The sequence below is a fragment of the Lutjanus erythropterus genome, chromosome 15, assembly GCF_056507025.1.
Source record: "Lutjanus erythropterus isolate fLutEry1 chromosome 15, fLutEry1.hap2, whole genome shotgun sequence".
NCBI classification, from domain to species: domain Eukaryota; kingdom Metazoa; phylum Chordata; class Actinopteri; order Lutjaniformes; family Lutjanidae; genus Lutjanus; species Lutjanus erythropterus.
Genome location: NC_139331.1, coordinates 5854589 through 5882582, shown reverse-complemented (window position 1 = coordinate 5882582; position 27994 = coordinate 5854589). Strand labels below are relative to the sequence as shown.

Sequence of the window (27994 nt, the reverse complement as noted above, 5' to 3'; positions counted from 1 at the left end):
TTGACATTTTAACTTTATTTTTGACATTTATACTTTATTCTTGACATTTCAACTTGATTCACAAAATTTAAAAAAAGAAATCACTGTTACTCCATACAACAGTCCTTATAAATGTTGCTCATTGCAGTGCATTATTGTGTAGAAATAACGTTAAATCTCTTTACTTGGTGAAATTGACAATGCACTGTTGTTGTCGTTGTCAGCAGGTCAAAACTAAAACTGAAAACCTGTTGCCAGTGTCTAGGCAGAATACTACATATCCCATCATGCACTTGTGGCGTTTCCACACATATTCAGTTCCCAGGACAAATTTCTACCCACACACAATTTCTCTTCATGCACGAAGAAGCACATGTAAATAAACTTGTATTATCCATCCAGCTGAACACAGTAGTGAAGTCTGTAGTTCACTTTTAAGTGGAGCAGAAGGAAAGTTTCAGGGGCGCAGCAGAGCAGCAGCGACCTCAGCGCACAAGAAGACGTCGCATTTCACGACAGGTAAAACAGCTAACCTGGTGAAATCTGGTTAAATTTTGCGAAATGTTTCTTTAGGCGCTGTTATTGGTGACATGCAGCTTAAATGGGGATGTTGAAGAGATTTGCTTGTTTTTACCAAGTTTAAGTTTCGGTGTGTGGTGTTCCGCTTAAACGCAGAAACAACGTGAATTTAGCTGTAGCGTAGCTCTAATTAAAACGTTAACATATAACGGTTAGCTAACTTTCAAATTAGCTAAGTGCGTAGGTCAAAATTGTACTCCGTCGACATTGACTTTCATACTTAATAATTTATTAGCTATTAAAGTTACTTACATTGAGTTTTCGCTGTCTATCTGTGACATATAAAATGAACGGGTTAATACGTTTTTTTCCCTTTATAATAACGTGACTGTGTTATTATTACAAACAGGCAGATTAAATAGCTTTATTAACTGTTAACAGTGAGCAGCGGAGGGGGGCGGACCCCCTCAGTGTGTTCCAGAAAACAGGCCTGTGTTGTCTGTAACGGGGGTAAAGTTGACAGGACATTCAACTCCATGAACAGCAGTGTTGTAGGCTCCCTGCAGTATTGCATTAGCATGCCAAATGCCAGTCCACACTTTTATTTGTAATAATAATTCTGCATTCAAAGTTACTGGCCGGTAAACGCAATATTAGTACAATGCTGTAGTGTGTGAGGGTGTTTGCATGTTTGCATGAATGAAAAGCTGCTAAGCTTTGTAATACAAGTCTCAGTCAGGACTGAGGGGCCTGGTGGTCAGACCTGCTCTTTCTCTAATCCAGTCAGCTGGCCACGAACACAACAACAGTGACACTTTTGTTTGCAGGCTCCTACATTTTTCTCTAAACTCATGACTAATTAGCTTATTTTCGTGCCACAGACCCACAGAGTCACTGAGAAGAGTAATTATTGTTTAGTGTTAGACTGTAGTTTAGTAAGTGGGTTACACATAGTATGTGTGTGGTGTGACGGTGTGCAAATGGCATGCTGGGGCCTTAGGACACTTGTATTATGCCAGACAAGCAGCAGGGAGGCATTGTATTTATTTATTTACCTATTTATTTCAGTTTTTCCATGTAAAAACTGGTGACCATTCACTTCCATTGTCTGGGACATTCTGCAACACTGTTTTCCTGTGAGACTTCAGCCAACCCTCAATTGGCGTGAGGGTGAGTAAACAACCACTGAATTTTAATTTTTGGGTGAATTGTCCCTTTAATCCCTCTCCGCTTTGTGTTTATTCATTTGTATTTCACTTAAATCTAATGACATTGTTCAGTTTTTGTGGTATCAAATTATGTTTGCGATTGAATCCATTTATTTAGTGTTTAGTTATTTTATGCACACCTAGTCATACTTTAAGTTAGGGCCGCACAATGAATCACAATATTAGCAAAATCACAGTATGGTCGAGTGCAATATTCAAATCACAGAACCAGAATTAAATCACAATTTAAAAAAAAAAAAGGAAAAATGGGTGAGAAAACAGCATTATAATGAAGTTGTAGTGCTGCAGAGATATCCTGGCCTAAAAATCTCCTAAAAATTTCCGCCAAAAATAATTGCAGTACAACTTTTTTACCATATTGTGCAACCCTTTTATATCGTTCCCGGTCAAACTGTGCACATTTTTAATAGTATATGCCAAAGATCTTACTTTGTATTCTTACATCAAAATCAACCAGGTTTTCTTCCTGTAAAATAAAATATGTCATGTGCTTACATCACGCCCACTTTCCAACATTCAAATGAGATTCTTTTCAACGACATGTTCTGCTTGCCTTTCCTGTTTCACTTTGAAAAAATGTGGAAGCTAGATATTCTGGAAGTGCTGTTTCATTGATTGATTTTTGATAAAGGCAAAAAGAAATGATAATTCTGTAAAGGTACAATCATTATGATATGTAACAGCACATTTATGATAGATTACTGTGATAACAAATATGGGTACCTCAGTCTTACTGACAAAAAACTTTGTGTGAATGTAATATTGTGTAGTTTTAATGATGTCTTGGCCATATAAAATATCCATTGACAAATATTGTTTTTGTTGTGTCTTTTCCTCGTTATATGTGTTGTACACGTCTTTGTGTTGTCATCTCTGTCTCAGCAGCAACACTGAGCACCATGTTCACAGAGGTGTTGGTTGCGCTGGTGATTGGAGGACTGATCTTCTTCCTGGTCCAGAGGAGCAAGAGCCAGGTTCTGAAGACAGAGGATGGCTGGTGGGGGGCTGGAGCCCCCCCTGATGGCGATGAGGACGTCACAATCCGTCCCTTTAAAGTCACCACCAGTGATGAAGAGCTGGAGGTTAGACCCCATAATTATCACTCTCTAGCATTTACATGAGGTAGTTAAAACCACCTGTGAGAGCTTCCACATATCTTCTTTCCTCTTCTGTCAGGACCTGTACAGGAGGATAGACCAGACTCGGCCTGTCCCTTCACTAGAGGACAGCCAGTTTCAGTATGGCTTCAACTCCGACTACCTGCAGAAGGTGGTCTCTTACTGGAGATACGACTTCGACTGGAGGAGACAAGTTGACAAACTCAACCAGTATCCCCACTTCAAAACCAACATTGAAGGTGAGGCTGCTGACAAACCCATGAAGAAAATATCGTCCTACTTCTACCCTGTTCCTACTAACTGAATTTCCATCCAGGCGTCGATGTACATTACGTGCACGTGAAGCCCAAGAAGGTGCCAGAGGGAACTACTGCTGTTCCTCTGATCATGGTTCACGGCTGGCCCGGCTCCTTCTATGAGTTCTACAGGTTGATCCCTCTGCTGACAGAACCATCAGACCCAGACGCCCTGGTGTTTGAGGTGGTGTGTCCCTCCATTCCAGGGTACGGTTTTTCTGAAGCACCACATAAGAAAGGTGAGTCTGGAAAGGTTTTTTGTCTTGCAGACTGTGGAAAATGTGAAAATTCACAACATTACTCTAGTATTTTAGGTTTGTGTAGTACTGTAATGTTTTGGTACAATAACCACTACAATAAATAACACTATACTTAAAGGGATAGTTTGAATAATTTGATGTGGGGGTGTATGTGGTGCTTATCCGTAGTCAGTGTATTAGCTACAGTAGATGCTGGTTTACATGTCCCCAATTAGGACAAGTAGGTTTAACAGGTAGGAGTATTTCAGGGCTATTTTATGAGATTGTTTTAGCTTTGTCCAGGCCTATCAAGTAATGAATTTATATACACAGTGTACAATATAAACTGAACATTGTTTGATCAGGACCTTCTGCACATTAAAGTAGGGCAGTTCTTTTCTTAGAAAACTCTGTGTTGATGGGGGAATATTTAATTTAAAAAGTGCATGCAGTGTCTAAATGTGTGTGTGTGTGTGTGTGTGTGTGTGTGTGTGTGTGTGTGTGTGTGTGTGTGTGTGTGAGAGAGCAGGTTTTGATTCCGTTTGTGCGGCACGCATCTTCCACAAACTGATGAAGCGTCTGGGCTTCCAGCAGTTCTATGCTCATGGAGGAGACTGGGGCTGGCTGATCACCACCAACATGGCTCAGCTGGAACCCAAGTAAGACAGTTTGCTCCATAGTCTATGTATGCAAAGTATTAATCCAACATTTTGCAGTGAACAGCCACTCACTCTGGTAAGATAAGACCTTTCTTTAAGTTAAGTTAAGCCCCACCTTGTGGTCCATGGGCCAAAGTAAGCCATACAGCAGTCCTCGTTAGTATAGTGGACAGTATCTCCGCCTGTCACGCGGAAGACCGGGGTTCGATTCCCCGACGGGGAGAGTTGTTTTTTTCTTCTTGCTGCTGATTGTTCACCACAAAAGTCAACAGGACCATCAAGTAACCATCCAACTGAGGCTATGGTTACCCTTGCCTATTAACCTGCAGCATTTGTATTATTGTGTATTGTGCTATAGTGCTATACATTCTCTGATAATTTGAGCAGCTTGATTTTAATATTCAACGTAAAGATTGAACCTTTCCACCCAGTTTCAAACCAGGGACCTTTCATGTGTCAGGCAAATGTGATGTCCACAAAAACACAGAAACTGTCCATGCAGCTAATCCCAGAGAACATGCTAATTTTACACATTTTTTAAATTTATGATTCATACCCATCAATATCTCTTCTGGTTGCTGAGGCTACTGAGTCAAAGCTTTCTCATTCCCCAGTGAGTTTGTGTCCTTCATGCCAGTTGGCATTTTCAGGCCAATGTGCAGTAGGCACAGTGCAAGCTCATTGACACACCGAGATGCGGTAGTGATTGGCCTCTGCAATTTTAACAAAGGTAATCTAATGCCTGCACAGGGACAGTCTGACCATGTCATGGTCCACCTGATTCTTGCATACATGCAAAAGTTAAAGTTCTCTAAATTTGTGGTGAGGAGATCAAAGAAATTGAACAGTGAAGCTCTCCATGGATCTTAGCGTGTGCTTGGACTGTGCTGATTGGGATGTTTTCAGGACTGCTACCAACAGTCCGGGGTGGGGGGGCAACACTGTCTTCTCTTGGGGACCATCATCACCCAGGACTTCAAGTGGGAGCTGAACATTAGTAAAAGTGTGCCACTGTCCTTCAACATAAATGTTTCCACTGTATGTTCTCTGTAAGCACTGGAACAGCCCCACCAGCTGCTTCATAGGCCAAATATAGCCAGGCAGCAGTCCTCGTTAGTATAGTGGACAGTATCTCCGCCTGTCACGCGGAAGACCGGGGTTCGATTCCCCGACGGGGAGGAATTTTTTTCTAAGTGCTGGTTGTTGACCACAAAAGATAAAATTAATAAAACATCGTTAAGTGTGTCTTTGTGTCCAAGTGATGATAGTTTTCACTACACTGCCCTGTTATCTTCTGTTTGTTTTTTTTAAACACTGCAGGACGGTCAAAGGCTTGCATGTGAACTTTGCTCCACCCTCCAAGCCGGGGCTGCCCATGGCTTTATCCATAATGCTCGGCAGTCGCTTCCCAAAGTTGTTTGGCTTCACTGAAGTAGATATTCAGCGTCTTTTCCCCTGCATGGAGAAACTGGTGGTGGAGTCCATCAAGGAGTCTGGCTACATGCACATTCAGGCCACCAAGCCTGACACCGTGGGTAAGGAACCCCGTTTCATCATTTCCTCATGAGCTAATTTTAATAGGACACTGATGTATAAAGCATTGCTCACAAAGACAGGCTCAGAATTGCTATTAGTCCTCTAAATTGGCTTCCAGGTTTAAATGGATTCACAGAATCTTTATCGGTCAGCCCATCAATATTGTTTGTGATTTGGGTAAACATTTTTAAACTCTGAATTTCTCCTCAGGTCGAGGACTGAATGATTCTCCAGTGGGTCTTGCTGCCTACATTCTTGAGAAGTTCTCCACGTGGACGAGCCGAGACTTCAGGGACCTGGAGGATGGAGGACTCACAAGGTAAACAGAAGGGAGTTAGAAATGGGATTGTTTGAAAAATGTTTTGCCTGAGTCAGATATATTAATGAATGATGACTTCCTACAGTGGCTAACACTCAGTAGGCTCATAGCAAAACCATTGTTGCCATTACTGTAATATAAAATATTTTGTGTGTGGTGCCTTGCAGAAAGTTCTCTCTGGATGATCTGCTGACTAATGTGATGATCTATTGGACGTCTGGCTGCATCATCTCCTCCATGAGGTTCTACAAGGAAAACTTTGGCAAAGGCCTCAACCAGCCGCACTCTAAGTGAGTTTAATGTAACCAGTTGGTTTCACTTCCAGTGTTATGGTGGTTAAAAGAACAGGGGACTCATTTATAAAATGGACTTAGAATCACTTTCAATCTTGAAAGGGAGAGTTCACCCCAACATCCTTAGGAAAAAAAAGTAGTTCCTAACTGAAACTAATTGAAGGAAAGTAGTTCTGTTAGATTTTACTATAAAAAGAAAGTAGTTCCTACATGAAAATACTCACAACAAGGTCTGTGGATTATCTTGAGTATTCGGGTCATAATTTTTGGAAACAGAAACTGGTTTTGAATTTTTCAAATGTATTTTTTGGTGTGTTGAGCAACACAGGGCTACTGCCGTCTAGTTCCATTATATTGATATCTCCAAGACTCTGCAACTCACACCAAAAATATCTAAATGGATAAATGGTACAACAGGCCACAGGAAAAATATGTATTTTTGATTTTGTTGTGAACTGTCTCTGTAAGTATTATTTAAACAGAAAACCACACAGAAGTAGCTTGATGTTGAAATGATTTTATCTCTAAGCAGAGTGATTTTCCCACAGGGGTGTTGCAGTTCAGGACGCATATGTGCCCAAGCCTGTGGTGAACTTTGTCAGAGCTTTATGTGATTGGAATAATGTTTTTTGCCTTGTTTGTCATCCCAATATTAAGTCCATCAAATTCTATGTTGCCTGGCTTCAGTCTCTTCTACCTTTGTGATCTTTTCTTCAGAATTTAGCCTTTCTGTCTATTCCTGGCTAAACTACACATGCAGTTACGAAACATGAATCATTGGCCAGAGTTTTCATGAGTGAAGTCATATGAAAAAAAAGCTGATAAAAATGAAAAATGAAAAAATGAAAAAAGTTCAACTGGAGTGTGAACAGTCAGCAAGTTGTAACAGTTATTTACAGGGTATTTTCAATATTTACATGACCAGTTGAACAGGCCAAACTTGACTTGCCTTTAAAAGCTTTAAATCATCTTAAAAGGTAACTTCAGTATTGTTCAACCTGGACCCTATTTTCCTATTTTATTCCCTGTTCTTATTTAATTTGGTGTGTGAGTGTCACACTCTTCTTTACTTCTTTACAGACTGTTGAGGATGATCAAAATACCACATCTAGTAGTATATAAACTCTAAATGCTAAAAATTACTTTTCCAGTGGAAACTTCGCAGTGAGGCCCAGTTTAGAATGATTATTCAAATGGTGGATTTTTATCAGGTTAAAAATATAGCCATCTTAAATTGAAGCTAACACATCATCGTCTCTTCACAGGATACTAGTGTACGTCCCCACTGGGTTCGCCTGCTTCCCCAACGAGCTCATGCACACTCCCAAACCGTGGGTTCAACAGAAATACCGTAAACTCCTGACCTTCACGCCCATGGCCCGTGGCGGCCATTTTGCTGCCATGGAGGAGCCCCAGCTGATGGCCGAGGACATCCAGAACTTCACTAAGATAGTGGAGAAGAAGAAGAAACAGTAGGGACTGGACTGATGAACAGGTGAATGAAATGAAACCATAGTATCAAATTGTTAATAAGCAGGTGGATGGACAGAAAGAAGGTGAAACAGTGATGAGTAGTAAGTAGACATGTACACATTGTGATTATAAACAGTGATGTAAGCACTGTGTTTGGGAGCAGTATAATATAGCTCTATCAGTGAAATTCCTAATCATACTTAATGATTGAGTCTTATGCAGTGTTACTTGAAAATGCAGCAGTTTGAAAATACCTTCTGAAGTTCCAGACTGGAGGAACAATTTCATGTAGTTGTACGAAAGGATAACATCCCCACCCAGATCCCTGTTTTATTGTGTCCACACTGCAAGAACTGGGACCGCCATTTTCAGAGACTTTATTTAGCAGCTACCGTTGTTATAAACCTGTATAAAACATCAGCCGTGGAACAGGTCAGCGCCCTTCAAAAGTGGAACAAAACACGGACAAATGGATGGACTACAGACTGTATTAAAACATGGACCCACGGGTTTCTGATGAGCCAATGTGAAGCTCACAGTGTGGTTGCTCTGGCTGCTGCCCTTTTGGCAGTGCCTGACAACCTTCAAAAATGGGCAAGGAGGTGGAGCGGATGCAGCCAAAAGAAGCAGCTACCTTGCAGCTAGCCACCTGTGATGGTACCCACCTGTCACTCAAAGCATTCATTCCATTAATTATGCATACTCCTTTAAGCGTTAATATAATTTAAATGGGTGTGCCGCATAAAAATTTACATCCCGTACATTTTTCATGAAGGTTGAAACCAGCTTTAGAGACCAAAATCTATTTTTGTACCAGGCCGTAAACATGTTTATTTCTGCTATACAGTGCATCATTTTGATATGGAGGTCTATGGGGATTGTCTCACTTTTGGAATCAGCCTCAAATGGCCATTCGAAGAACTGCAGTTTTTGGTACTTTGCACTGTGTTGGCTTAATTTTTAGACCGTGAACTCTGATGTATGCTGCACAGAATTGATGTTGCTATACCAACTTCCATCTGGCTCATGTCAGTTCAGAGTTCCCATTGGTAGTGCGAACGCAAAGAGAAAAAAAATCCCTAGGAATGTAGTTATTGGGGGAGCTCCCCACTGGGAGGTTCCTCTCAGAGTCCCCAGAGCTTTCTGAAAAAGCCCAAAGAAGCAACACAGAAAGCAAATAGTAAGTTTATTTTTTGCCTGCAAATTGTAGCAACTTGTGTTTACATTCCACAGGAATGGACAGATGGTGAGAACGGGTGGATTATACATTAATCAGAAAAGATATTTGCTTTATGTTTGAGTAGGTAGAAGAATAGTGTAGTTATGAAAACACAATAATGTCTTTCACTTTTGAAGTCTACAACACTACACATTTTTTCTTTGAAGGACATAAGTTGTGTTTCCACCGCAAGAACTCTCCTCAAGGATGAGGAACCGTTGGAGGAGCTCAGTACATTTTCACTGCAAGGACCAGAGTCTAAATGAAATCCCAGGGAGGTTATTTCACCCCCAAGAAAACACTGGTTGGGGCATAGCACTTTCCAAAAGTACAGGAACTTTGGGGGTGGGGCCCGCAGCACTGAACATTTCTGATTGGTCAAGTACTTGTAGTATTTTATTGCAGCCGTCATTTTAAAAAATCTGCAGCTGCAAACCAGCTTGTTTTTTGTTGATTCAACACATCAACATGGATCTACAGACCAAAGCATGTGATATGTCTGTTCACAGCTTTACATCGCACAAAAATGACATGTAAAAAACAGCTGTGGTGTGGTCATAAAACAGGGGACTAATTTGCCTTATCTTAGTGTGAATTAAGACCATGGTGGAAATGCAGAAAATAACAGGTTGAAGGAACCTTTTAGTTCCTTGAAAAGTAGTTTCTGGGACTAAAGGTTTGGGGTACTTTGGGAGGAAATGTGGCAATATAGTTTTTAGTACTAATCCAAGTACTATTCAAGTGAAAAGTAGATAAGCAAGTAAATTTTAAAAAGAAAAAAACAACATGCAAGCTTGCATCACACTGTGTGAGTCAGGTGAAGAGGCGAAAATGGTCGGAGTTGCTGTGCTGTGGGCCCGATCACCAGTCACATCAGTAGTGCCGAACAAATCTGCAGCTACACCTGTCAGTGCAGTTTAAAGTTAGAAATCATGTGTTTTCCCTCCCGCTGCTCCTCATAGAGCCTCTGCCCTCCTCACAACCCCCCCTCAGCCTTGTAGTGTTGAACAGTTCACCAGGCAGCTGCAGATGGGAGGTCAGGGGGGCACTTGTTGTTATTGTGTTGACAGTGAGCCTGAGGTGCCAGGCATTCCTCTGACTGATAGCAGGAAACCACTTTACTGAAGCCACAACCGAGCTGCCATGTTACGGCATTAACCGTTGAAATATGTTTCATTTTTCTACAATTTTATCTAAAACTAAGTTGAGTAATTTAAAGCTTTGATGAAGTTAGATTTCTTTAATGTATTACACAGTTAACATACACCACACTACACTAACATTTATCAGCTTTACATTTTGTCTCAATGATTGACTTTGATTAGCCACAAAAACTAGAAGCACTGGTTACTTATATTAATGTAAGCCTCCATTAAATCTTTGAGCTTAATGTCTTCAAAAGGTTGTACTTTGATATGTAGTACCAGTCTAGATTTATGGGCAGGATAGTCTAACATGACAATCCTAAACACTCTGAATCTGTAATGCTGTTTGGCAAATTTTGTCTGAGGGTGATTTACTCAAATGATGAAATGTATTTGGTTGCATTTAAGAGTGACTTCTTCTGAAAAATCATTTAATTTCATTGTAATGCCAAAATCAGGTCACTGCCTCTAAACTATTCTGTTGAAAATGAATTGCAGTCGATGCTGCCATTCCTTGATGACCAGAATGACCTGTTGTATCTCAGACCGTGACAGAGTGTTCTGCTTTTTCGACCAAATAAAATTGACACTGACCGCTATCTTAACTTTTAGTCTGTGACTATATGCAGTACTTATATTATGACACCACTGCCCAGAACACAATAACATAATTGATAACACACAACATGTGCCTCTGGCTGCCTGGCTCCTCCAGCACATGCACTCCAGTCTGTTCTGTCTAAACTGAGAACTCAGGCAGAGTTCCCCCCTCTTTGCCTGTGCAGCAGTCATCTGAGGGGCTGCACACTGCTGCATGAAAAGGTGAGAGATGCAATCAGGAAAAACCAGCAGCAGCTGTGCCAATCAGCTCACCTGACACTAGTCTCATGAGTCTCCCCACCCCCACACCTCTCTCCCCTGCAGCTAACTACTAACCTCCACAACAATATCTCGACAAATGTAACTGCTAAAGTTGAATGAGTAGCAGTATGTAGTAAAGTAAGTAAGGTAAGTGAAGTGTATGGTGACCCTGCAAGATGGATTAGATTCATGATGACAGTTTCCAACATCAAACATAATAGGTGTCTATAGAGATCTATATAACATGGTCAGTAGCTTCAGTACTCAGTTTAAATCCCTGGTGAACTCAACTCCCCTTGGCCTACATTCAAAAGAGAAATGGCTGTGGGGATAAAGGAGTACTTTTAGCTGTTACTCTTAACAGGGAAATCTGAGCTGAGAGCCAGAGGCCAAAAACTGAATTTGCCTATAAACCTCCAGAAAACTTTCACACAGTGGGCTGCATTTGGCAGATGTAACCCACTGTGTGAAAGTTTTCTGGATCAAAAAACCATAATAAAAACAGTCACAACTGATCTTTTTGCAGTTTGAGGTGTCCTGTCAACAGCTATTTAAAATGGAAGTCAGTGTAGAAAATGCTCTTGAGGCTGCAGGGGAATTTTATGCTGTAATACTGCAGTGGCCACTGGGAAAAATTGGAAACAAGGCTGAGTTATTACGACTACATTTCTAATTCTGTTAGATGCTGTTAAATGCTGCTGTCACACAGACACATCTAACCTTGGTAATTGTAGACAGTGTAAACTGTCAAACTGTGACATCTCAATAAAATGATTAACAAGCTTGACCTATGGTCATAGTAAAACTAAAGATCATCCTATGACGGGATCTCCCACCAGCTGCAACATCATGCTGGTATTCAAACCCATGAATACTCATTAGTCATTACTACATTATTACATGAGCACTGATGGTTGGACCACACCCATCTTCGAACTGAACCCTCATGTTGAACTACACGCCTGTTAAGTTTGGTGACCGGGGCACTCATTGGTTCTCTGGACTGGACGGATAAATGTGGGTGTGAAACTAACCTCGAGTAACCCCAGCTGCTCCAGTGGAGCTGCTCAACCCAGCAGATCAGACTGCTAAAGAGAGGCTTCCACACAGTTCCCTCAATAAATAAAGGTAATAAAAAATATTGTCAAGGAGTGTAAAGTTAACCTCCTACTTCTACTTTTGCTTGGATCACACCCATCTTCGAACAAAGCCCTAATTTTGATCTCAACTACACAACCAAAAAAGTGGGCCATTGGAAGAACATGAGAATCCGGTGACCCCTGCTTCTGGCCTCCTTGCTCAGACCACACGGTTTTGACAATATTGCTGGGACAAAATCTGTCCTCAGACGTAAACACCTGGCTGGAACTCAGAATCCCTTCAGGAGCACTTCCCACTACACTAGGTGTCTCTGAGACCGTATTTTGCCATCCTCAATGACACACCAGCCTGGCTATTGCAGCTGGTAATTAGATGACATAATGCTATTATAGAGCTCCAGATTTGGATCCTAAAAACAAGGGACCTGTGACCAAGCTAGCTTGAGGCCAGAGCAGTTGCCATAGTAACGCAGACATTGACTTTCATTAATCTTGATTTCTGGAACATCTGACTTCTCAAAATTTTGATTTTACAGATTTGGTTAATTTATTAGTCCTCCTTCCTGGAATACCACCCCAGAGTTACACTGTTCAGAATGCTTGTGGCGTGTTGTGTTCTGATCTGTATCACATTAGTTGGTCTCAAAATCGGGTTCATGACATTCACAAGTGCAGCAAAGCAAGTAAATTGAATTTATCATAATGAGGTTGTTAAGATGCCGTGATGCCCTAAAATGCACTTCTGGCTCTCTTTGGTAACATCCAATGTCGCACTGCCCCGAGCTTCCAATCCCACCCCTGTCCAGTTGTTAGCGGAGCTTTGAGTTTCCCAAGCCCCCCGGTGCCCTGGCTCAGGACACCCTCCCATTGCTGCACTCCCCCAGGCCTGACTGCCTGCCTGCCTGCTCTTCTTGGCAGCCGAACAGCCAGGGGAGGATCAGGACGACCGGGCGGCTGAGATAAGGACCACATGAAGTTCCCCACATTACCTCACCCGATAAGGAAACAAGCAGAGAGAGACGGAGAGAGAGGGAGAGGGTCAGACTGGGAGGGATTCTCTGGATGGACGGTGATGCGCAGAGAGCCTGTTGGTGATCGTGGGGTTTTTGGCAGTTGTTTCAGGGTGTGGGTGGACGTCGGGGTCCCACAGAGGCCTGGTGAACTCTGGGAAGGGGCTTGGAGATGCTTGAACAGACTTGTCCTCAGTAGCTACAGACAAAATCATCACAAAATACTTTTCTCAAGATCAGATGAGTGATTACAGCTGTTCTCGAGCCAGCATTTTTTTTTTTTTTTTATCTAGGTTAGACTTTTAAGATGCTTTCAGATTAGATGGAAAGATGACCTCAGCCTGTGCGTTCTGTAGTGGATGATACAACAATCTGCAACCAAGCAAACTTCCACCCGGCCAATGAAAATAGACGCAACAAAAGTGAATTAAGTTCTCAAGTGTTCAGGAGAGTTGGCTGCAGCATCCATGGCGGTGAATCCTCTGGAAGGTCTCATGTCTGTTGCGGTGAACCACCAGCTGGTCTCCTGCTCCACAGCCGAGCCGCAGAGGCAGCAGCAGCAGCCGTGTGCAGCCGGCAGCCTTGCATCCCTGCACGGACACAGGCAGACCGGACGCAGCAACCGCGAGCCGAGGAAGTGGGTGAGTCCAGTTTTTCCAGCTGAAACTCGAGCACCAGCCTGATATCAAAGATAGATCTGAGCAACAAGTGGGATATTGCACAACCCTCATTACAATTTGAATAAACCAGAAAATAAAAGGAAAATACCATAGAAACAACAAGCTTAAAATTTGTTTTGTTCACAAAAAAACACAGGAAAACTAAGGGACATATTGCCTCCTTTCCCTGTAATGAAGCTGTGCGGTGTTCTGCAGTAGAGTGTGTGGAGGATGGAGGAAGCACCTATCCTTCATCTTCCATGGTTGTGATTTAACTTCTGACAAAGTAAGGCTCCCTGCCACGATCTTATTAATGTGGTTAGGAAATTTGTGTGTGTTTGTGTGCATGTATCTTGAACAAATACTAATTGTAAGACAGACCTGTGGATGATGCATGACTGGAGTTGATGTTTCATCATTTTTGATGTTTAAGCAGTTCTGAGCAGTGCTGACTCAGTCAAAATGCACCGCACTAGTTTTTTAACCATACACTATCACACAAATAGGTATATGACAAATAATTACCTGCTTTTCACTTCTGATATTAATAAAATAAAAAGTAATAAATAAAAATGTTCATATTCCCTGTATTTTATGAGCACCTGAGTGTAAGACTGCCTAAGATATGGTCTGCAAAGTTTGATGATTTAATATTTCACAGCTCTGACTGAACCAAATCTAAGTGAAATCCCTGACATCCCTGTACTCTTTAAACATCCATTTACTTTTCTAGTAAAGTACATCAACTCTGGATTTTACAGAGCAATTTGCCGTAGAACGTGCGCCCGGTCATGTTGTCCCCCAGCTCTCCTCCTTAGTGGAACAACAAACATATAAAAGGCCCTAAAAAGAATGCACATTAAATGCACTGACTGAATGTTTAAAATGCACTGAAACAGTAAACTCTCCCTGTTACTGTTGATAATTTATAATATAAATATTAAACTCAAAATAAGAAAAGTGATCACGTATACATAAAACTAAAAATATCTATTTAAAATATATATATATATATTGGACAAAATATATGCTGATAACATTTTTGCCAATATAAATGTGATAGGCTGGTATCAGCTGATAATTTTTCAGCCCTGATGTTTATTGTGTGTCTCTCTTATCTAAAGAAACACCAGTACCTTTTTAAAATCACACCAGTCAGTCAGGTTTTTCTCTAGTAATTATTTCAGAGTATGAATCTGTCTAATAGCTACAAGCACAAATTATCCATTCTCTTAATAATTTTCAGATATAAACCTCTTAGTAACATAAACTTTCATAGATATCCTTTTGTTAAATGTACATGAGGTTCATGACAAATTCTCATTCATGACTGCATAACCTTGAAATAAAAGTGATGAGTAGCAAAATATTGATTTTCACAAATGTACCTTTCAGTATATGCATATAATACACACTGCAATAGAAAGTTGTGTTTTAGAATAATGAATGAAGCAACTAAGATAATTATAGTTGGTTCAGTTGGTTCTATTTTATAAACTGATTTATTTTATTTCACTTTCCTGCAGAAATGTCAGGTTCTGAACATGTCCTCTGCTGCAGGTGTGTGGGCCCAGGCCAAACTCTGGTTCTGATTTTGGGTCTGCGGTCCAGTCCAGGACGCTGAGGGGTCAGCACTCCCCAGAAAACGCAGCGCGAGAGAGGAGCCGCGTACGCAACCTGCGCCAGGCCTTCCACAGCCTGCAGGTACATCACATACACCGACACTTCCATCGCAAGTGTGATGTATTTATTTTAATGAGTGTTTTTGTATGCATACTATGAAACATTGTGCCTTAAAATAAACGTCCAGATTGAGACTTGTCCATCAGATCTTGTACTTGACATTTTATGTTCTTGTCTTCATCTTGACTCAGAATAAGACAGGCTCATCACTATTAATGTTGTGTTACTAACTGTTCTCCATGGTGGTTTATGGGCTGATTCAGTCTCTATCTTAAAGACATTACTTTTCAATTCAATCAGCTAAAGATGTAATTAATAACTTGAACTTGAACTGTGTAATAACTTGTCTCAATTCTTACAAACATATTAGTTTTATGTGCAAAATGCTTCTGAATGAGATATTAATGCAGTTGAGTGTAGACAGTTTAAAGAGAGCTGACTGTCCACCCCTCTTTCTTTGTCCTCAGGCTGCTCTGCCCTCAGTCCCACCGGACACCAAGCTGTCCAAGCTGGATGTTCTGGTTCTGGCGACTAATTACATAGCTTATCTAACAGAGACACTGGACCAGGGAGGGACGCTGGCTGAGCACACCCTGCCCTCCAAGCCGGGTGGATACCTGCATCCTGTTAAGGTAAAGATAGGCACCAACAGCTTATCGTGCTGAGTGCACGATACTGACTGTTACTCATCTACTGGACATGAGATGTCCTGTGAGAAAGTCAGGCTTTAGGGCCTTGTCTCACTTTGAGAGCCCCCACCAGACTGATTAAACACTGATCAGACATCGTGTTTCTAGAACCTTAACCAAGATGATGAAACAAAACAACATGTCATATTTCTTTTAGGTTCCAAATATACTGAAAATTGCATATTTGTGTAAGAGGAACACATCATATTTTACAAGTTCTAATACTATGATATGACCACTGAAGAAATTAGCCAGTAAGCTAATTTTAGGTAGCTAACTAGTTATATTTTTAGCTAGTTAAAACAACTTGAAACCACCAATTTACCTTTAGATAACTAGCTACTTTTAGCTAATCATAAGTACATAAAACCACAAATATTACATTTAGATAGCTAGCTATTTTTTGTGAGTACATGAAATACCACCCACAGTAACAGTGACAGTAAAAGAAAGTTGGCATGACAACAATGGTTCAGACCAAACTTTCTCATATTTTCTTCCTGTTATATTAATTTATTTTTTTAATTTGACTTTTGTGTTGATGCACTTTGTTGTAGTTGGTAGTACCTTTAGCCTTGAGTAGTGTCTCTATAACAGGTGCTCTGGGTGTTCTGGCAGAAAGCCCTGGAGGCGTTCCTCTCCCATGTGCAAGGTTGGGCAGCCTGTATGTAGCCTGAGGGGCAAAATGTAGGGCAGAGTACTACACAAGCGTAGTGATCTGAGCTCACAGTAACAACTGATACACAGATGAATGTATTAACATTTTGAAAAATAAATAAATAAATAAATTAGCACTTATGAATTGCTATGATACTTGGCCTTAGAAGTCATAAATTGTTTATATTGTGATATCGTCAGTGTTATAAAGCATTATAAATATTTTAGAGTGCTTATATTCATAATTATGCAGTGCTATAATCAGACTATTTTGCATAATAAGTATGTTTTAATGCATAATAATGCATCATAGACATGGGTGTCTTAGACAGTGTTACTGATATATCTTTGTGCTAATCATATTAGCATGTAGCGATAACACAGTGTGCCGTCTCTGTCCCCAGAAGTGGCCCATGCGTTCACTGCTCTACTGCGGCAGCGTGGGAGAGCTGCTATCAGGAGTCACGGCCAATCAGACGCCTCCACTTGGACGGGACGGGACACAGCCACTGACGTCCACCTTAGAAGCAGACAAAGAGTGACAGTAGAACATGGGACATAACTTTCACCCCGTTTCGTATCTCCAGCGTGAAGCAGCTGTGTAGCTACAGTACTGTTGACAGGAAGGGGCAATCAAAGCATGGCGAGTAATTTATCCGTCAAAAAGAAGCTACTTTCAAAGCAAATTATGTTGCTGAAGTTTAACTTTAGCAAAGCAGAAGCTACCATCAAAAATTTTAACCCCCAATAGTAAAAAGCAGGCAAAGGTTGTACTATTTTAGATGGATGGAATTAAAAATACATTCTTGAAGTTTTTGGTTTATCTAATAATGAAGGACATCTGCTACAAGGACAGTGGACATTTTTACCTCTGGCTGTTGGAAAAGTCAATAAATTTGAAAAGCCTTACACATCCTGATTAAACAGAAACCAGCCTTTTTTGTTGCCTGTGACTGCAGAGGCAGAAGAGTTGCTTTCCTCTGTCATCGGAGTATCAAACTAAGAGAAATCACACACAGGTGCAGATGCACATAGACAGGTTAATACACACACACACACACACACACACACACACACACACACACACACGCAGAGCACAACCCTCGTTGGAAATATTCCATCATTATCTGAGCATTAGACAGCAGGTTGTCAGGAGTGGGTTTAATACGAGGAAATGAAAAAGCTGCTTCACTTGACTAATAACACCACAAATCACTACATGCAGGAACAGTGTGTAACCTATTATCTTGATTTAAAGCTTGTAGAGTGTTTTATTTGTATTTTTTCAGATGTTACTTTCACCGTATGGAAGTTTGCTTTTTAAAAAATAGGTCTTTGTTAGGGTCTAAATCTTTTTAATTTTAGATGTTTGTGGTATCAGTGTATGTATGTGTTTGTGTGTGTGTGTGTGTGTGTGTGGGAGTGAAAGGATGGACGGACAGATGGGCAGTGAGGGAGGGATTGTTGTGGGAACACAGCTGCTGTCTGATCACTTCATATCTCTGCAGTAATGACCACTTAGTTCTCATTACAACTCTGCCACAGAATGTAACCTTCCACTTTAAGTAAAACACCACCTCCAATAACAGCCTGTGTGTGTTGGTTATTACTTAGAGATTGACAGACACATCTCAGAGGATGATGGTTATGGTTGTGTTATGTTAAACCTCAGTGTAGCGGGCAGTGTATTGCAGAAGGTAAGGAATGAAACTGAGCCTACAGAGAAGTTGGCATACATTTATCTACAGTTGTTGGTGGTAATGCACTGCATTTGTCTCCAAACTACCAATAGAATGCAAAAGAAGAAAGAGACCAGCCAAGTCAGCAGCAAATCTAGCTATCCTTAGCATGCTAGCAACCAGCCTCAGAAGCTAATAACCAGTCAACCCAGTAGCTGATCCAGCCCTGCTGTGCTAATTACCACTCTCGCATCTAATGACATCCAAACCAGCAGCTGATCCAGAGGCTTTTTAGGTCACTAGCATGCAGAGGCTTGCTAAATCAACTACTTTTTATTTGTAGACTTATCTACAGTTGTTGGCGGCAATGCTCCACATTTCATTCCAATCCACCAATAAAATACAAAAGAGGAAAGTGATCAGCCAGATCAGTAACTAATCCAGTCAGCCTCAGCATGTTAGCAACCAGCCTTGAAGCTACTGACTAGCCAAGTTGGTAGCAGATCCAGCAAATTGCTAGGCTGGCATGCTAGTTACCAGCCTTGGAGCTAATGACCATCCAAGCTGGTAGCCAAGCCAATGGTTGCCAGGTTAGATGCGTGAGTTACCACCTTGGTTGAATGAATAGTTGGCTTCTCATTTCCCACTATCGACTTCTCAGCTACCAACATCAGCTTATCATTGGCCATATCAGTAGCAAGCGTTGGCAAAGATAGAGCCTCTGTTGACTTATCTGTAGTCTTAATTTTGAATTCGGAGATGAGAACCTGACTATTCATTCGACCAGTGTGGTGACTGATGTGTCTATCCCAGCAGTCCACTGGATTAGTGACTGACTGGCTGGTCATTAGCTTCTATGGCTGGTTACTAGTATGCAGAGGCCAGTTAAATTAACTGTTTTTTATCTGTAGATTTATATGCAGTTGTTGGCGGTAATGCATTTGGGTCCAATCCACCAATAAAATACAAAAAAAAAAAAAAAAAAATTGATCAGCCAAATCAGTACCTAATCTAGCTACCCTCTGCATGCTAACAACCAGCCTTGAAACTACTGACTAGCCAAGCTGGTAGCAGATCCAGCAAATTGCTAGCCCCGATGTGCTAGTCCCCAGCCTCTGAGCTAAAGACCATTCAATCCAGGAGCCAGTCTAGTGGGTTGCTAGGTGAGATGTGTGAGCTGCCATCTTGGTTAAATGAATAATGCTAGCTAATAACCCGCCAAGCCAGTAGCTGAGCAACTTCTCTGTGGTCTTAATTTTGTCCCATACCCTCTGTAGTACACTATACTAGCATATTGCTGCCATGACAGAAATTTTACTATTAATGAACTTTTCTAATTTTAATGATTCCTTTTTCTTTTTCTGGCAAAAGTGAGATCACAAAATTATTATTATTTTTTTTGTCAGTGTGAACATTTTTCGTTATGATTCAGGACGGTTTGGCTACATACATCTGAAAGTACTTTTTGAAAAACCTGGATTCAAGACTTGAAATCCTTTCAAATTTACTTGAATCTCATGAACATGAAATCCACCAAACGCCAAAGAAAACTTGTGATTTCATATGTTTCTGCTCGTTGGTAGAAAACAGTTTGACTGTTCGATATTTGGAGATAAAGAGGCAAAGTTTCCAACATCCTCCTTTTTCACAGTAGTTCTTTGTATCTAAACTCGTAATTCACCAGATATCATATTTTGTCGGTGTAGAATCACGCTGTATGTGCAGAAACGAAAGCTCAGCACTGAAATCCAATCTAATAAGTCATGTAGATATGTTTTTTTGGGGTGGATAAGAGCAGCCTACAACAGATGAGAGCCCAGACTAACCAAAATCATCTCCCCCTGGAACAAGATGGGCTCAGCTCCACAAGCAACAGCCCAGCGTTCAAGGCTAGCCCTATAAATCTGTCCGGAGTTGGGGGGGAGGGGAGGTGTCTGCCCCCGATTTCCCGTGAGTAGTGATGACTAATTTGGAGCTGCTGGAGTCTGACTACTAAGGCAGAGGTTAGAGAAGGACAGGAGAAGCCAGACAGTTTGCTAAAGCAACTGCAAGAGAGACGAAGGTCAAATGAGACCCAGGACTGGACTCACAGCTAGATGTGACTGTGCACGTAGAAAGAAAACACTGAATCTGTAAAACTTCTGCATGCTTAATGTAAGAAAAATTTGAAATAATGACATAAAAAAAAAACATTGCAAAAGCAGGTTAATTTCACAACATTAACGGTTGAAAGGCGACTATGCTAAGAGACAAATTGTCAATTTCCCCATCGGCGTAAACCACCATGTCATGATCAGTACTTACACAATTATTTATTTTATTGCATTTCATAATTTTGTACTTTTCCAGCTCAATTTATCACTTAAACCTCAATCATCTCAGCTCCTTTCAGAGACTTCACTTCAACTAAATTCTTAACTTAACTGCTTTCACTTAGACTAAAACTTTGTTTAGCGCTTCTACTTTCACTTTTCAACTTCATTCAATAACTGTGTTTGAAAAGAAAAACACTTGAACATCTTTCAGTAGCCTGTTTCAACCATTTTAGATGTTTTAACTGATTTTCATTTACTGGTTGTTGTTTTTTTATTTTATTATTATTTTACTTTACAAACATGTTTATGTCCCAAATTACATGAGATGTGATTTGGTTTTCCCCATTCTGGCACACTTCAACTGACTGACAACTGACAACTTTCAGGTCGCACATCTTCATTGGTGAACAACAATATCAACAAAAAGTCAGGCTTTAAACCCCCTCAAGATCCTTTAAATTTCAACCACTTTCAGCACTTTAGCTGATACTTCAACACTTCACCTTCACTCAGCGATTGCACTTTAAAAAACTAGCATTTTCTAGTTTTATTCAATTTTTGTCATTTAACACGTAATGATGTCTAATTGTTTCCATCTCAACTCCTTTCAATTCTTAAACTTCAACTGACACATCAAACCTTTACCTTAAAGAACAACAACCAAATCAAGCTCTTCTCCCTTCACTTTATTTGGGTTTATACATTGAAGTGGAAGTAATTTCTTTCAGGAGCTTCACTTTAACTAAAACTCATTTACACCTCAACTATTTAAACGCAACAAGGTCATAAATGACCTTTAGGAGTTCCAACAAGTGGGAATCAATAATAACTTACATCCATGAGCCCAAACAGAAAACAGATAAATACACAGGGAAAAAAGTAACATGTTCGTTCATATTTATATTAGGAGGAGAAAAGAAAAAAGAAAAAAGAAATAGAGAAATAGATAAATAAGTAAAAATATGTGGAAAAAATAATAGAAAAATAAAAATAACAAGAAATGTAAATAGCAATAGTAAAACAAAAATAATAAATTAAAAACTTAAAAATAAGAAAAGGGAAAAGAAAAAAACATAAGTTGTTATACTTTCACTTTGCTCATCAATCAATCAAAAAACCTGATCAATTAAAAAAAAATCCACTGGTTCCTTAAATAAAACTGTTTTGACTTCTATTCTCAGTATTTCAATTTCAAATGTTTCACCTGAAAATTTCACTCAGAATCTTTATCCTTTTCTAGTTGTATTTAATTTTATTACTTGTCCCCCTTGCAAACATATAATAATGTGGTTTTTTTTTATTATTATGAGACCTGATGTTTTCTGCATCAGTTTTTTTTTTAATTAAAAAAACAACAACAGTTACCTACATTATCTAAATCTATTCTCCTGCCTCCTTTGACTTCATGAGCCCCTGCAAACCATCAGATAAGTGAACTGGATCCATCATTTTTAGCACCAGATGTTTGAACTATTTAATTCAAATAGAATTTGAATGGAATACCCCGTTTTTTTTTTTTTTTTACAGTAGAACCCACTGCTCAGTGTGTCTACAGTAACACATGCACTATATCAGAACAACAGTCACAGGTGAACTCAAGGGAGCATCTCTAGGCTCTGTGGCTGCCTTCAAAGTGTGTGTCTCTGTGTGTGTGTGTGCGTGTTTGTGTGTGTTTGTCCATGCTTCCATGTAAAGACAGCTATTTATGCCACTGGAAGAGCTTCAAGAAAGCCGTGTATCCAAACTGCCCCCTCATCCCCTCATGTTGGGAGATAATCAACATATTTTCACTATCTCCTGCTCATTACGGCCGGAGCGCGCTGATTACACGCTGGATTTATAGAGCTGTGAGGCCACACTCCCCCTGCTTTGGACGGGCCTCCGCTGGAACCGGGCTTAAAGTCAAGGGAGAGGATGAGAGCGAGGAGGAGGAGGAGGAGGAGGAGGAGGATGACTCGAGGGAAGGATGAAGAGGAGGAGAGGATATCAAAGGCGAAGAGTAGAGAAAAAGGGCTGGACTGTGGAGGAAATACATGTGGAAAGAATAAACGGAGAAAACAGGATGACGGTGACAAATTTGTTCATGTGAAGCAACTCTGCTGCTGAACAAAGCTGCTGTTAGAAACAAATCATATTTGATCTGAGATAAGATTTTACTCCTTAACTCTGGTGCTGCCCTTCTCAGATGAAGCTCAACTAAACATTGTAATCATGATCCACTTTTTTCTTTTATTTAATTTACGTTGATGGCAAAAGGTCAGAAAGTAGCGAAAGTGTTGAGCTTATAATAATACTAGCTACCATCTTGCTCCTCACATTTTTCTTCCAGGCTTCAAAAATCTACGTAAATACAAAGTAATTTTATGCTAAATCACAGGACCATATTTAAATCATATGACGACAACATGTAAAGGAAGGATTTTTCAGTTCTAACATTATACATGTTTAATGGCGTTGCTCCACAATTCAGTTCTACATAGTTCTCAGGTTTTTTTTAAACTGTTTTAGATGTTTCTCTGCTCCAACACACCTGATTCACATGATCAGCTCATCATCAATCCTCTGCAGAAACCTGACAACAACCTGATCATTTGAATCAGGTGTGTTGGATCCTAATAAATCATATCAATAAAGCTGCTGTGAACCTGCTCTAATTCTAAAATATTCCTATTTTAAGAGAGCAACAACAGTGTCATACATTAGGGCTGCATAAATAATCACAATTGCAATAAAACTGCAATATGGCCAAGTGCAATATCCAAATCACATTTTTGTGAAAAAGGAAACACGTATGAGGAAACAGCTTTATAATGAGGTGCTGTAGTGCTGCAGAAATTATTTGGCCCGAAAATCTTGTTCTCCACATGAAAGAAAACATGTTTGTTTGGTGCAGATCTCAATAAATATCACATCATCACAATTTTAATTATTTTTTTTTTACTTAATTTCCACTAATCGTATCACAATTTCAGCAAAAATAATTGCAGTTTTACTTCTTTTTTTACATAATCATGTAGCCCTAATATACACTGCCTGGCAAAAAAAAGTCACACGCTCTAATATTTAATTGGACCACCTTTAGCTTTGATGCATAGCATGCATTCACTATGGTATTGTTTCTGTAAGCTTATGCAATGCCACATTTATTTCTGTCCAGAGTTGCATTAATTTTTCACCAGGATCTTGTATTGATGATGGGAGAGTCAGACCACTGTGTAAAGTCTTCTCCTGCACATACCAAAGATTCTCAGTGGGGTTAATGTCTGGACTCTGTGATGTGTCCGAATGATGTCTCATGCTCCCTGAACCTCTCTTTCACTATTTGAGTGAATCCTGACATTGTCATCTTGGAATATGTCTGTGTCATCAGGGAAGAAAAAAAAACATTGATGATAAAAACCTGTTCATTCAGTATATTCAGGTAGTGAACTGACCTCATTTTCTGGACACATAATGTTTCTGAACCTCGACCTGAGCAACTGAAGTAACCCCAGATCATAACACTGCCCCCACAGACTTCTTACCCTGATGCCCCCATCACTCTGGAACAGGGTAAACCTGGACTCATCAGACCACATGACCTTTGTTCATTGATCCACAGTCCAATCTTTATGCTCTCTAGCAAACTGAAGCCTTTTTTTCTGATTATCCTCACTGATAAGTCGTTTTCTTAAGACTACACAGCTGTTTAGTCCCAGTCTCTTGAGTTCTCTTCACATTGTTTGTGTGGAAATGCTTTTACTTTCACTATTAAACATAGCTGTGAGTTCTACTGTTGATTTTTATTATTTGATTTCACCAAACGTTTACATGATCTCTGATCACGATCATTAAAAAAAAAAATTTTCCAACCACATTTCTTCCTTAAAGATGATGTTTCACCACTATCCTTCCAGGTTTTAATGTGTTGGACAGTTCTTAACCCAGTTTTAGTACTTTCATCAATCTTCTTAGTTGTTTTCTTTGTTTGATGCAGGTCAATAATTCTTTCTTTAAATTCTTTCTTTTCCGTGACAATATGTCTTCTGACGTGGTTGTTTCAGAAATGAGAAGCGGCTCACTGCATCAGTTAGAGTTAAATAACCTGTTGACAGCTGAAACATATTAATCACTGCAGTAATTATCCAATGGAAGGCTCTTACCTGTTAGCTTAGTTAAATCCAGGTGGCAACTGTTTTTGGCCAGGCAGTGCACATTACAACAGCTCCTTTAGTTACTAGGAGGGGCTGTGACCAACTTCCCCACTAGGTGGCACTAAAGATGGCAGTTTCACATGCCTTCCCTCTCTCTCTCTTTTACAACATATTCAACACACAAAACAGTGGACACGTTATTAAGTTTATCATTATTATCATTTTTAATAATTTCATCTCAATTCAAGTACATCAAACTTAGAAATCTACTGGTCGTACATCCAACAACAGTGAAACAAATGCAGTCAGAATCGACAGGACTGTTTCTCCCCATCAGATCATGTGACACATGATTCATGTATTCACTCAGGAACCTGGCTTTGGTCCACCCCTGGACAGATGTTTTGGGGACCGAGCTCATATATTCATGGCGATTATCCTGGACTATATATGAAAAAAAAAAAAATACACCAGGATACAGTTTAAAAATAAATACATCACAACATGAAGGCACAGCCAAAGCAGAGGAGTCGTCTCGACTTCAGTGCTTATGGGGTTGTTGCTTTTTTTTTTTTTTGGAATGCATAATAGGAAGAATTCTTGTGGATGGGACAACAAATATAATAAATATTGTTCAAAACAATATTTATCGTTGTTGGAAATTACTAAGTGCCATGCTTTTATAACCTGTCTTAACTGTATTACTGTGTGGTTCAAACTGATTCACTGTTAAAGGCCACTGATCAATAGAATAAGCATGTATCACAAAAAGTTAGAAAGGACATTAAGTTGACATTGTCATTAAAATTGACATAATTCTTCACTCATGAACAGTTTCTAAGCTGCTTTACACCAACTGATGGCTTCAGATTGTGTCAATAGCAGGACCACTGAGCACTGACGTCTTTGTGCTTTAGTAGTTGTGTTAAGTGTCCATTAGTATCACAGTGCTCCACCCAGGCAGGGTTTATAAAGGACATCTTTAACAGCAATAATGTCAATAGTGTCAAGCACTTGAATTTTATGTTCCCTCATATCATAAAAAGGGGGTAACACTACAGGCACACACTTCAAGTAATTTCAGGTATGAAGAAGAAGAAGGATTCAACATTACGCAATCATAAATAAAGTACACATTATCACGTGTGATTGAAAAGTAGTTCAAAAAGTCTAGGAACCATTCAAATGTTTTGAAGAATTGCGACTGGATGCTGGTCAACGGGACGTAGCACTAAAACTTGAGCTGTTTGAACAACATTTCCTGTGGAAAGCTGTCTAAGGCAAAGGATGCTAAAAAAATGCTATAGAGAGGACTGCTACGTTCCCAACTGACCCTTCCTAAGTCCCGCCTCTTTTCGCTCTGTGCTCTGATAACAGTTCTAGCTAGCTAGCTAATCCTCCTCGATCTTTAGCTAGCTAGTTATGGTGAATTTCCTTTAAACTGAAAAGTCAGAAATCCAGAGTTTCCCATGGGAAATCTCAAGAGGAACGCCTGTTTCTTTCTGACTCGGAAATTTGGAGGAACCTCACCAACCCCGCTTTAAAATCCAAGATGGCTGCTCCGCGCATCAACAGTAGTGAAAGTTGTTTGTTTGATTTGTGTCTCATTAAATCAGTTGTACACACAGCCAAGTTATGTCTGTGGACACTGCTTTAGTGTTTGTATGTGCAAAATACTGCATACTGCGCTGTTATCAAGCGCAAAAAAAAAAACTTCTGACTTGTTGCACTGGACTGTGGTCAACATGCGTGTGACGTCATTCACAAGCTCTGAATTCTGACCTCTGAGGTAAATACAATGCGCCATATGGTTTAACAGCAAAACGCTAGCTAATTGGCTAGCTATTCTACATCTCTCATTAGCTGGCTAGTAAGCTGTTTAGCTAGCATTAGATAATTTAAGATGTACTATATAAGGTGTTTTTAACATTTTAAACATCATTACCATCCAACCTTCTTCAAAATTTGATTATCTTTTCAACATGGACACCTTTGAAGAGGTTTTCATCTTTTACATCTTTCTACATTATTTTTTTTATCTTGCATTAAATTTAAAGAAACAAGCCAGTTTGAAATGTAGGGAATAAATGTAGGGAGTATCGGTAAAAATCTCAGCAAAAGAAACTCAAGTCAAGTACAGATACCTGAAAAATCTACTCAAGTACAGCAGCAAAGTATTTGTACTTAGTTACTTTACCCCTCTGAGTGTATCTAAGTGAAGTAAACAGGAAAAAAGAGACCTTTAACGAAGGTTCTGCTGGGTACCAGACTTGCACGACCGTTACTGGAGCGCAGAGCAAAAAAGAGGGCGGGACATTCACCAAACCCACTCCAAAAACATTTCATGGTTCTTGCATATAGAATTCCACATTTCAGCTCCTGAAATGTGCTCAGGCTTTATGTGAAATTACAAAAATATACAAATCAAACGCATCATCTACTTGTCATAACAAAACAAAAATATGAAAGAAATTCATATTCTATATGCTTTGGATAAATCGAGGTATTCTGAGTATCAGGATGATGTACGAACATATTGGTTCTGTAACGGACCGGTGTTTACGAGAGTCTAAAAGGGCTCAACATTCCATCAAACGGGGGATCTAGAGGTCTCTTGAGTCCATAATCCTTTTCCAATAAATGAGACATGCTAAGCTGCTTCTTTTCTGCTGCTAAACTGGGTCACCTTGATTGTCTGGCATCTACATACAACTGCAACTCCAGCAGACTAACTTAGAAAGGAACATGCCTGTCTTATTTAACCTCTAGAGCTACGTGGACTCTCCATAAATTGTTGAAAGTCTTTGGAAACATGTCAGGGTGGTTTGGCCGTTACAAGCTGAACAAACATAGTAAATCACATAACAAAACATGGCAATGGAGTCCATTATCAGGAGCACAGACAGTACTGACTCAAAACATTGTACACATGACACATCTCATCTGACACAAAGACAATGATAATGGATGATGCAAAATGTTCAAGTGGAGATGGTCAAGAATTCTGTGATTCCAAAAATCTGGACAATGAGAATATTCAGACTACACATTATTACGCAAATCATTCACCTACTGGCACTGACAACAACCTGAAGTTTAAAGAAAAAAAAAAAAAAAAGACGGGCACTTACAAAGATGTTTAAAGTACAAAATTACCAGAGATAACTCAATCATCTTTACCTTC

At 39.9% G+C, this 27994-nt stretch overlaps 2 protein-coding genes and 2 non-coding genes across 6 annotated transcripts; all 4 read left to right on the top strand.

The window, feature by feature from the left end:
* The first annotated feature begins 57 nt into the window (after positions 1 to 57).
* On the top strand, positions 58 to 15324 carry ephx1 (epoxide hydrolase 1, microsomal (xenobiotic)). Of its 3 annotated transcripts, none has more exons than XM_084737186.1 (10): positions 58 to 498; positions 2610 to 2809; positions 2904 to 3084; positions 3162 to 3380; positions 3910 to 4039; positions 5360 to 5574; positions 5786 to 5894; positions 6062 to 6184; positions 7453 to 7682; positions 15215 to 15324. In XM_084737186.1, exons 2-9 carry the CDS (start codon positions 2627 to 2629, stop codon positions 7661 to 7663), a joined length of 1371 nt encoding a protein of 456 aa, XP_084593312.1. In that variant the 5' UTR covers positions 58 to 498; positions 2610 to 2626; the 3' UTR covers positions 7664 to 7682; positions 15215 to 15324. The 3 variants fall into 3 exon arrangements, with proteins under 3 accessions (XP_084593312.1, XP_084593311.1, XP_084593310.1); XM_084737185.1 differs by lacking the exon at positions 15215 to 15324 and adding an exon at positions 13289 to 13419; XM_084737184.1 differs by lacking the exon at positions 15215 to 15324 and having other exon boundaries at positions 59 to 498; positions 2613 to 2809; positions 7453 to 7904.
* trnad-guc (transfer RNA aspartic acid (anticodon GUC)) lies at positions 4191 to 4262 on the top strand. Its single transcript has one exon. It is a non-coding gene; the product is annotated as a tRNA-Asp (tRNA).
* Positions 5147 to 5218, top strand: trnad-guc (transfer RNA aspartic acid (anticodon GUC)). The gene has a single exon. It is a non-coding gene; the product is annotated as a tRNA-Asp (tRNA).
* Positions 13459 to 18265, top strand: tcf23 (transcription factor 23). Its single transcript, XM_084737187.1, has 4 exons — positions 13459 to 13636; positions 15215 to 15358; positions 15805 to 15969; positions 17088 to 18265. Exons 1-4 carry the CDS (start codon positions 13463 to 13465, stop codon positions 17223 to 17225), a joined length of 621 nt encoding a protein of 206 aa, XP_084593313.1. The 5' UTR covers positions 13459 to 13462; the 3' UTR covers positions 17226 to 18265.
* The last annotated feature ends 9729 nt before the right edge of the window (positions 18266 to 27994 follow it).

Excerpts from the sequence above, each read along its gene's own strand:
- tcf23 (XM_084737187.1), top strand. The coding sequence starts at position 13,463 with ATGGCGGTGAATCCTCTGGAAGGTCTCATGTCTGTTGCGGTGAACCAC. Across the intron at positions 13,637-15,214 it reads ACCGCGAGCCGAGGAAGTGG|GTGTGTGGGCCCAGGCCAAA; the intron begins GTGAGTCCAGTT and ends CCTCTGCTGCAG. Across the intron at positions 15,359-15,804 it reads AGGCCTTCCACAGCCTGCAG|GCTGCTCTGCCCTCAGTCCC; the intron begins GTACATCACATA and ends CTTTGTCCTCAG.
- ephx1 (XM_084737186.1), top strand. The coding sequence starts at position 2,627 with ATGTTCACAGAGGTGTTGGTTGCGCTGGTGATTGGAGGACTGATCTTC. Across the intron at positions 3,085-3,161 it reads CTTCAAAACCAACATTGAAG|GCGTCGATGTACATTACGTG; the intron begins GTGAGGCTGCTG and ends ATTTCCATCCAG. Across the intron at positions 3,381-3,909 it reads TGAAGCACCACATAAGAAAG|GTTTTGATTCCGTTTGTGCG; the intron begins GTGAGTCTGGAA and ends GTGAGAGAGCAG.